The sequence below is a fragment of the Drosophila subpulchrella genome, chromosome 3R (assembly GCF_014743375.2).
Source record: "Drosophila subpulchrella strain 33 F10 #4 breed RU33 chromosome 3R, RU_Dsub_v1.1 Primary Assembly, whole genome shotgun sequence".
Taxonomy (NCBI): Eukaryota; Metazoa; Arthropoda; class Insecta; order Diptera; family Drosophilidae; genus Drosophila; species Drosophila subpulchrella.
Window position 1 is genome coordinate 1,481,006 of NC_050609.1, and position 9,899 is coordinate 1,490,904.

The window sequence follows — 9,899 nt, forward strand, 5'->3', positions numbered from 1 at the left end:
CGTAGAGCTAAGATACCGACTGTTTTGGGCAGCTTGCTTCCTATGCTAACAATTGCTATCAGTTAAGGGAAAATTTATTTTTTGACCAGTTTTCGCTTTATTTTTAAGTGTTGCATCATCTATTTTTGCGAAAAATGGCCAAAATAAAAAATTTCCAGGCTTGAGTGTCAGTGAATTGTAAATTAAACTGCGAGCTCAACGATGTATGACATTCCTCATTCGGTCGTTTTGTTGCATTATGCCAACCAAAACACTGATTTTTAGGTCGGAAAATGTAATTCAGATTTAAGTTAAAGATACTAATTTTTTAGCGGTTTTTCAACCGCAGTTCAAATCAAGGTGCAGTGCTAAAAGATGCACTGCTTTTGGCAGCTTGATTTGTATGCTAACGATCGCCATCACTTAAAAGAAAATTAATTTTTTGCAAAATGTTCGCATTTTTTAATTTTTTGTTTGTTAGTAATGCCTAAGAGTATGCCTTAGAAAATATATTTTAATACAAGGTGTTTTGGGAGCACCAAAAAGTATGCTTTACATTACAATATTATGTTTAAGTTCACTTCAATCAAGGACACAAACCATGCGAATATAATTCACCATAAAGCGAATTTAAGGCGAATACAGCATTATAGCCGTGTCACAAACCGAACTACAATGGTGAGTAATATTTTCGGCGGGAAAACGGGATGCGTTCAAATTCAATATATAAGAATTCATATCATTCATTATATTATTGCTTTTCACAATATTTGTTTCTCATAAAAACACAATTTAAACTCACAAATAGTGAATATTAAACATTAGCTAAATTTTCAATGATTTTCTGATAGATCTCCACACCTTTTAGGTACGTATCTGCATTGATGAACTCATCATGATCGTGCAAAAGAACTGGAGTGTTATTCATTGGAGAGAAGCCCAAAGCAGGAATGCCTACCTTGCGAATATGCCGACTGTCAGTGCCGCCAGGGAATACCTGAAGTTTGGTCGAAAGACCCCTGGAAAATAGACAATATAAAATAACATTATTTTCAGGATACTACACAAAACACACAATTCTTCAGTGGCATTTTTAAAGGCAACCCAAAAAGGGTTCGAATCATCTGTGACAGTTGGTGGAATGTGATCTTTTCTACTAATGTCAAGCTCAATATCGCCACCAGCCTCTTCGCACCATTTGTCCAACTGCAAGGTATGTATAACTTTAATGAATTTGAGTTAAATTAATTATTGAAATACCCACATAAGCTTCGAACTCGAGGACTTTTGTATCCAACGACAATCGAATATCAAAGCAGGCGGTTAGCAAAGGAGGCACCACATTGCTCTGGACTCCACCATCCACCGATGTCAAGTTAATGGTGGTCACATCGCCAATATGCAGTTCTGGATTATCCCTTAAGCGTTTCACTTGCCCTGCCCTGAACTCCATCAACTTGCTGGTTAAATAGCTGAATTTCTCGCCCGCAGTATTGGGCATCAAAAGCAAACCATGTCCTGCAGATCCACTAATTTTAAAAATCGTACCTGGAAAATACTTTATATTTGTCGTAATCCCTAAAATATTTGTATTTTACTCACGTTTCACTGTACGTTCGGCATAGAAAACGGGAAACTCTGAAGTGGGCGATGCAATTCCTTCGTCCAAGGAAAACCCAATGTTAAGGAGCTTAAATTCCTGTGAGGAAACAAAGGGTAGCATTCCCTTTCGGCCACCTAATTCCTCATCTTAGAATGATAATGTTTCGATTAAAATGTTTTGATACTTTAATGGATATTTACCTGGCACGAAGGAGATGTGAATGGTTCTCTTGAATTTTGATCCCTTTTCCTTTGAAGCCCTGATGGCCGCCAAATACTGCATTCCCACACACTTCATATCTTGCGATCCTCTGGCGAAAATTCGACCATCCTCATCGATTTCAGCCCCAAATGGTGGATGAGTCCAGCTTTCAGGGAACACAGGAACTACATCCATGTGGGAGTTTAGTAGAATGCTTGGCCATTCCTTTTCAGTACCCTCCCAAGTCAGAACCACCACGGGATTCTGTTTGTCGAATGGATAGTAGACCTTGATAGGTAGATCCAAATCCTTAGCCTGACGCTTTAGAAACTCCACGCAGGGCGCTAATATAAATATAATTTAAGGAACTCTTTATTCACTAGTAAAATAAAATCTCTCTGATACCCACCATAGTCCGGATTCGGGTGAACACTTGGAATTCGCAGATATTCGAGAAAATACCCTATTTCCTTATTGGAATCCCACTTCTTGTCGGCCATTGTGTTTCTATCTACAGCTCAGGTGTTACTGCATCCAATGTTAAAAAAGCTGGGCTAATGTAGCTTTTTATTCTATATTTTACTACGTCTACCTCTAGACGTTGTTATTATCTCAAGGCAAATCCATTTTAAGCACAAGCGATAGAATGCAAAGGTTTGTTTAAGATATCTCTTCAAGAAGTTTATTTTTATCTCATAACCGTTATTATATGCATCAAAGGAAAGAACACAGTAGATTATGGGGATTAACTAGACATTAGCTACGTTGCTTATAATTTTCTCGAATATCTGAATGCCCCGTATATAGATGTCCGCCTGAATGAACTCATCGTGATCGTGGAGAAGTACGGGTGTCTTGTTCATGGGGGAGAAGCCCAAAGCTGGAATGCCAACAGCGCGAATGTACCTGCTGTCAGTTCCTCCGGTAAATATTTCTGGATTAATGGACAGCTTTCTGAAAAATAAATCGTGATTTTGTGATTAACGAACATCTTCTAAGCAAGAAGTTATACTTACAATTCATCGGTGGTTTTTTTGAAAGCCACCCAGAAAGGATTACTATTATCGATGGCAGTGGGCGGAACCTTAGGTTGTTTTTGTTCGTAGGTTATCTCGATGCCACCACCCACATCATCACACCATTTGTGTAGCTTTAAAAATGTACAAAGGTTTATAAATGAAAACTTTAGGTCAGTAGGGTACCTACATTGGCTTCAAACTCCACTATATCAAGATCCAGAGCCAAACGACAATCGAAAGCCACCATCAGCAAAGGTGGCACCACATTGCTCTGAACTCCGCCACTGACTTTTGTCAAATTAATGGTCGTCACATCGCCAATGACCAACTCAGGATTATTCTGTAATCTCTGGACCTGAGTTTTACGAAACTCCATCATTTTTCCAACTATATAGTTGAGCTTTTCGCCAGCAGTGTTCGGCAGCAAAAGGGATCCATGACCTGCCGATCCACTGATGTTGAAATACACACCTTTCAGAGGAGTAAGTATTATAAATATATAGCAATATCGTTAAAGTCTAGGAAACTTACGCCACACAGCCCGCTCTCCATAAAAGAGAGTAAAAGCCTCGTTGGGGGACGCCAAACCCTCGTCCATTGCAAATCCCACATTAAGGGCACGAAAGTCATCAGTGGGCACAAAGGGTCGCATTCCATAACGACCACCCATTTCTTCATCTGATGAAAATTAATTATAATCATATAATAATTTAATAACTTACTTTTTCTACTAACCTGATACAAATGAGATGTGGATAGTTCGTTTGAATTTGGCTCCACTTTTTTTCAACGCTCTGATAGCTGCAAGATGCTGCATTCCCACACTTTTCATATCCTGTGTTCCTCTAGCAAAAATGCGACCCTCCTCATCAATATCTGCTCCAAATGGTGGATGGGTCCAGTTTTCGGGAAATACTGGAACTACGTCCATGTGGGAGTTCAGCAGAACGCTGGGCAACTCAGGTTGGAGACCTTTCCATGTCAAGATCACCACGGGATTCTGATTATTCGCTGGATAAAATACCTTGAGAGGCAGATCAATCAGCTTTGCCTGACGACTCAAAAACTCGACACATGGTTCTATAGAGGTAATAACAAAATACTTTCAAATTATATTCTATATTCTATTATGTTGTAGAAGTCATCTACAAAGGCAAACAGTTTAAAATGTTTGTCAACCGTTTGTATATGTAATTTCGTTGAGAAATTATCAATGCACATGATAACGCTCTTTGTCCCATCTTCCAGATACTTACTATAGTCCGGATCGGGATGAACACTTGGAATGCGCAGATACTCGCGGAAATACTGGATCTCCTCATCGGATTCCCACTTGTTAGTGCACATTTTAATGGATCACAAAGTTCTATGTATATACGATCCGTTGCAACTGACAGCTAACAGCGTACTGACTTGTGTTAGCTAGTGTCCGAGTCGAGTTCCAGTGCCCTACTAATAATAGACTTATCTCTCGATCTCCACGATTGTAACGCCAACGCGCGACCCGCATAATTTTATCAAATTGAGAACGATAATTTTGGATGGTGAAAAACTCGTTTACGTAAAGTAGCTGGGGGGATTACTTGTTTTATTCTATAACAACAGTCGAAACTCTTTGATTGGACACCCTTGCATTGGGTGTATTTCTCTACGGATTTTTTCATTTGAATAATACCATCATATTTTATATTGCTTGATTTATTTTCAAAAATCTTTGTTTTTGGCGATGTCCTTTTAACATAACTCAAAAATTACTGGGAGTCATGTTCTTCCCTTATATTGTGTGTTCACTGTACAATTCTCACCATGCACTTCGCTTGTCTCTTGTCCTCTCTGTTATCGTTTAGATTTGATTAGTAAATTTATTTTAAGGTCGGTCGTTGGCTTCATTGTTTATATTTTTATGAGATTTGGAAGGAGGGACAACCATTTTTACCGTGCCACACATTCTTAAAACTAGGGGAGGTTAAGAGTGTGTAATATGACCCTCTTGATTGGGATGATGGGCTACAGCAGCTTGAAGATTGCTGGTGAGTCCGTGCGATTTATATATATTGTCTAAGGCTTAGGCTAAATGCAGGGTTCTCGCCCTGTTTAGGCCCGTTTTAAAATCATACTTAAATACAATAGGAAGTTTATTTATTACATTTACAATTACTTCATACATCTTGGCGTGTACAACGAAACTTAAAGATTCACTAGTGACTTATATGCGAAAATACCGAATCTTGATCCCTATTAGATCGTCAGGCCTTGCGCTCGAAGAGGACGGGGAAGGGCTTATCCTTCGGCGCCTGCAGCCAATTGTCCTCAGAATACTTGACGTTGTTCTCAGTCTCGATGACGTGGAAAGTGTAGGCGTGTCGGCTCTTTTGCGACCGATTCGGCTCACTCTTGTGCACCACATTTCCGTGGATGAGGATGCAGGTTCCTGAAAAAGGAGGTTTATTCATTTAATAATTTTAAATTTTATATATTTCTAATATGTCTAAAATACAAAAAGTTAATTCTTTTAATATTAAACAAGATGTGTAGGACCTAATAAATAGTTTTAAGACTAACCAACTGTTGAGTTTCCATTTTTTGGGTACAAGGGTTAATAGAGAAACCCCGCAAATGTTTATTAACATAAGCCCAAGAATAGATCGTAAAAAGTTTCTGCTGATAAAAACAGATAAACAAATATCTACTATTGTGTTAAAGCACCATAAAGAAATATTTTTTACATGAAAGATATACCTCAAATACCCTTTAGTCTCAAAGAAATTTCGAATTTATCCATAAATTAAGACTTCGAGTCAAATGAAGTAATATATAAATATTAATTTAAATTAAAGTATTCAACCTGAAAGTTTATATAAGTTTGAAATGCTTCTTCTTGGAAAGTTATGCATGTATATTTCCTTTTCTGAACTCACCCTTGCTGACTTGCATTGGCGTGAAGCTGGACTGCGGATAGATGGGGGCTGCTCGATCGTAGACCATCAGTTCGCTGGCATCCTTGTCGGGATTGCGGAGGTAGCGCCTGTGGACGCCGCTCTTGTGCGATCCCTTGATGAACTGCAGACAGCCGTTCTGCAGGGTGCAGTCCTCGAGGGCTATCCAAAAGCCCACCGCCGAGTTGGGCTCGGTGTGCAGGAACCACGAGTCCTGGTGCGGAGTGACCTCGCCGCCCACTCCGGGATTCTTGTAGATGTACATGCTCTGGCAGACGGCAGGGCGATTGTAGTTCAGCTGCCAGCAGATCTCGCGAACCCGGTTACTAAAAGTAATTGCATTGAAGGCGGGATGCTCCACGTGCAGGGCGTGGCCGACTTTGTTCAGGGCAATCATGGGATCCACCAGCAGCTGACCCTCCTCGCCCACGGCCCCCTTCTCAAAGAAGTAGCGCACCTTGTCGCCCGACTCCATGAAGTACAGCTCCTTGCCCTGGGCATCTTCCTGCTTGATGGTGCTAAAGATCTTCCGGTTATTCTGCGGAGCATCCAGGCACAGAGCTCTGCCCGCCTGGAACAGGGAGTCCACCTCTTCAGGCGTGAGGAAATCCTCGATGACAATGTAGCCATTTTCATTTAGCTGGAAATATGGAAGCGGGTGAAGGTCTCCGTTAATTCACGAAATAATCTTTATAAGCTATACAGCTGCTTATCGCCTGCGCCGTCTCGTCTGGCGGACCCGGCAATCTCCGACCGGACTCTACTGACCGATTGACCGCCTGCATAATGGGCACGCGCTTACTATTCGAACCCTGGGGTATTCTACCATTATCGCAAAATAAACATTGCGATAAGATAACAAAATAAACATCAAAATTTACTCATTGTGGAAATAATAACATTTTTTTTAAGCATTAGAATTTATGATCAAGAATTTTTAGATCATACATTTTTTAGTATACTCTATAAGCAAAATGATCTAGTCTCCTTATCGAAAAATATTTTTAAAATGTTGACCAATCTATAAGCTAAATATATTATTTAAACCTAAAAACTATTATAAAAACAAAATTCAAAACCTTAACGAAGTGCATTCTGAAACGACACTGAAATATCTTCTATTACATTTTTATTATAAGTAAATCTCCAACAACCTTTGTTTTTTGTCTTAGCGTTTCCCTCAGTGTATTAGTTTACTTTGTTCACCTTTTTAACACTCGCTAATTAACAAATTCCCGTGCACGTCAAAATGTTAATTCTGCCTGACACAAACCCACAGACCAAAATTCGTGCTCATTCATTGAAATCAGTCAACGTAAAATTGAAAATTCACACATTCTCTTGTTTCTAAATTTCAAAAAGAGGTATAATAGATGGGCAATCGCGAATAAGACCAAAACACCAAAAAATGACATCTAAACAAATAGTGATGGATGTTCGACTTGTTGTAAAATCAATCTCTCTTAGACTTATAGCAAGCTTTTTATTTCCCGACTGAAGGGCAATAGTGTTTCGGCTTGGTAAACAAAAGATAAATATATCATTTTTGTTGTGGGTGCTCTTTCTCTCGTTTTTCTCCCGGTTTCTAGCATGAGTGTGGTTAAATTAAATAAATTTAAATTGCTTGAGCGAGAATTTTGAAAATGAAAAACGAGAGTAAAAATAGTCGCCGTGACTCAAAGGCAACCGACGATTTCCACCTGAAGTGATCGAAAAATAGGAAGAGATCGGGTCAGCTGTCGATCTATCAGATCTGCGAAAATAAATCATCGGATGAAAGGGGCAGATAAGTGGATTATGGGCTCTATATAGACATATGGTTCCACATTACAAAAGGCATGGGCATGGAAAATTACACCAGAGGGTCAACAATCAGTAGTTGCATTCATCACGTATGCTGCTTGTCTGTCATATAACATGCTTAGCCAGCTGATTTTGTAATCGGTTTGAATTTGATAATGGCAAGTGCAGTGAAGCCTGATTGCAATGGGTGTTTGCAATAATTTTGTAATCCACATGTTAGGCAATAGCTTGTTGAACTAGAACTTGGGTGTGGAATACAGAGCGAAAACCAACTCGTTGTTAATTGAAAGATATGCTTGGAAAATTAGGAACAATGCCAAATAAATCTAGTCAATCAACTTTAAATTAAATAGGCTAAATAATACACTAAAACGTTAATTTATTTCAAATAATATTTGCATTAAAGTAATATAACTTTGATTAAATCATAACGTTAACAAGATTCTCTGTGAAGTAAGAAATTTCTTTATAAAGTGATAGGACAATTTTCTTTCAGTATAGATTATTTAACGGTCAGCGTATGCGCAACTTTAAAGTCCGATAAGAAAACCGAATCAATTTTATGCTGAATTAAATATTCACTTCAATCAAAATGCTGCCTATTTGCAAACTAGTTTGTCAACAAACTATTCTAAACCATATTTAAGCTCCAATCGTGGTGGTATATCACTATTATGAGCCCCACACGTCGCATTGTCTGGAAACTAGTCTGATATTCAGGGTTGTTATTCGGTTTTTTGTTTAACCAAATGTGGTCAAGTCTTCGGAATCTGGAAACGTTTCCTCAATCAGAAAAGAGTTCTTTGTCTTTTCTTCTTTCTGCAGCAACAAAAGAATGCTTTTCCCCCATCCAATTTTCCGAGCCAACGAAATGTTTATGATGCCGATGGTTGTAAATAACACGATGACTCTTGGGGAACAAGTCATCCCAGGATGGGGATGACTAACTAAGAGTGCTTCCAATAAATCATTCGATGGGTTCCAAAATAGATTTACAAAAATGGGAAAATCGATTGATCGTTCGATTGATTTAATATGACTACCCACCTCGTCCAAAAGTTTGCTGTGCATTTTGTTTGCCGGTACTTTTTATTTGTTTGGAAACCAATTAACAGTTTTACTTTTGTTTTCGATTTAAAGAACGCAAACTTCCGAACTTTTGTTTGAGTTCCGTATTTTACTTGCAATTTCCACAGCGATCGAGAACGTTTCGCACTGTTTGGCGTGTCTTTTGAAACTGATCGGTAGAGAAATTTTCAAAAAACGCTCGAAAATATCAGACGGTCTGAAATCGCGGGAGCGTGAGAGAGAGGGAAAGAGGCGGCTGCTCCCACGCGGCGTTTAACCGTTACATATTATTCTAAACATAGAGAGCGGCGATCACTCTCCTTCTCTGTTAGATAACAGCGAGCGGTTCTGTTGGCGAGCAGCGCGTGTCGTAGCTTCTGTATTGATACCCTTGCTTATAAGAAGGGTGCTATTATTATGGTCATGGGTCTGCCGAAATGAAAATAAATATTCTATAGTCCCTTAAAGAATAAATATGTTTTTGTAAGTAGGGTATTTGATCTTTATCTTTTTTCCTGGCTATCTATCTCTTTGTATAATGGAAATCTATTAAAATGGTAATGCTTTAATATAATTGATTATATATTTTATGATTTATGGAGTAAGGTTAGAATGCCATTTAGAAATGCATTCAATACATATGATCTGTTAGAATAAAAATACTACATTAACATTTTCTTTATACATAAGTGCAAGGGCATTACATTTCCGACTTACCTTTGCTTAGCTTTCCTTCATGGTATTCATATTTCTCTTGGCAGTTGTTTCTTTATCAACCTCTTAAAGTGTGTCAGTCTAGCCATTGACTTTGATAAATAAATATCACTTTAGATTGTCCACTATAGTTTTGAGCTATTGCTGTGGCGCAATCTTCCAGTTGACTCTGGTGTCCATCAAGTGTGTATTAAGTTGCTCTTCTCCCTGTTCCCATGGAAAACCACCCATACCTTTCTTCTCTAGACACACGTGTACCGGCTGTGATCATCAGTCGGGGGTCTGGGTCTCCCACATGACTTTATTGTCTGTATGTTCATCAGGCATCCTCGAGTCAAATGCACAAATTACTTAGGTTCATTGTAGGGTACATACAGGTACACAAAGAGAAAATGTTTGGGGTAAATGAGAAATCTATTAGAAACGATAATATAATATAATATATAATGATACAAAAGAATAATAATAAAATGAAAAATGATATGAAATGAAATGTATATTATAAATACATACAAATGTAATGCCTTAAGCTAAGTTCATACTGCCTAATAAAAGAATGTATTTTTAAAAATTAAA

General features: G+C 38.4%; 3 protein-coding genes across 3 annotated transcripts; all 3 read right to left on the minus strand.

The window, feature by feature from the left end:
• Positions 1–729: 729 nt before the first annotated feature.
• On the minus strand, positions 730–2,317 carry LOC119556291 (aminoacylase-1-like). The gene is made up of 6 exons (XM_037868353.1): positions 2,193–2,317; positions 1,783–2,127; positions 1,582–1,728; positions 1,244–1,527; positions 1,055–1,185; positions 730–998 (listed from the first exon to the last, which is right to left on the minus strand). Exons 1-6 carry the CDS (start codon positions 2,281–2,283, stop codon positions 794–796), a joined length of 1,203 nt encoding a protein of 400 aa, XP_037724281.1. The 5' UTR covers positions 2,284–2,317; the 3' UTR covers positions 730–793.
• Positions 2,318–2,442: 125 nt separating this feature from the next.
• Positions 2,443–4,232, minus strand: LOC119553956 (aminoacylase-1-like). The gene is made up of 6 exons (XM_037864654.1): positions 4,059–4,232; positions 3,538–3,882; positions 3,334–3,480; positions 2,990–3,273; positions 2,800–2,933; positions 2,443–2,737 (listed from the first exon to the last, which is right to left on the minus strand). The coding sequence occupies exons 1-6, from the start codon at positions 4,147–4,149 to the stop codon at positions 2,533–2,535; spliced, it is 1,206 nt and encodes a 401-aa protein (XP_037720582.1). The 5' UTR covers positions 4,150–4,232; the 3' UTR covers positions 2,443–2,532.
• A 687-nt stretch (positions 4,233–4,919) lies between these two features.
• LOC119563126 (phytanoyl-CoA dioxygenase domain-containing protein 1) lies at positions 4,920–8,780 on the minus strand. The gene is made up of 3 exons (XM_037876374.1): positions 8,589–8,780; positions 5,721–6,378; positions 4,920–5,233 (listed from the first exon to the last, which is right to left on the minus strand). The coding sequence occupies exons 1-3, from the start codon at positions 8,610–8,612 to the stop codon at positions 5,049–5,051; spliced, it is 867 nt and encodes a 288-aa protein (XP_037732302.1). The 5' UTR covers positions 8,613–8,780; the 3' UTR covers positions 4,920–5,048.
• Between the last annotated feature and the right edge of the window lie 1,119 nt (positions 8,781–9,899).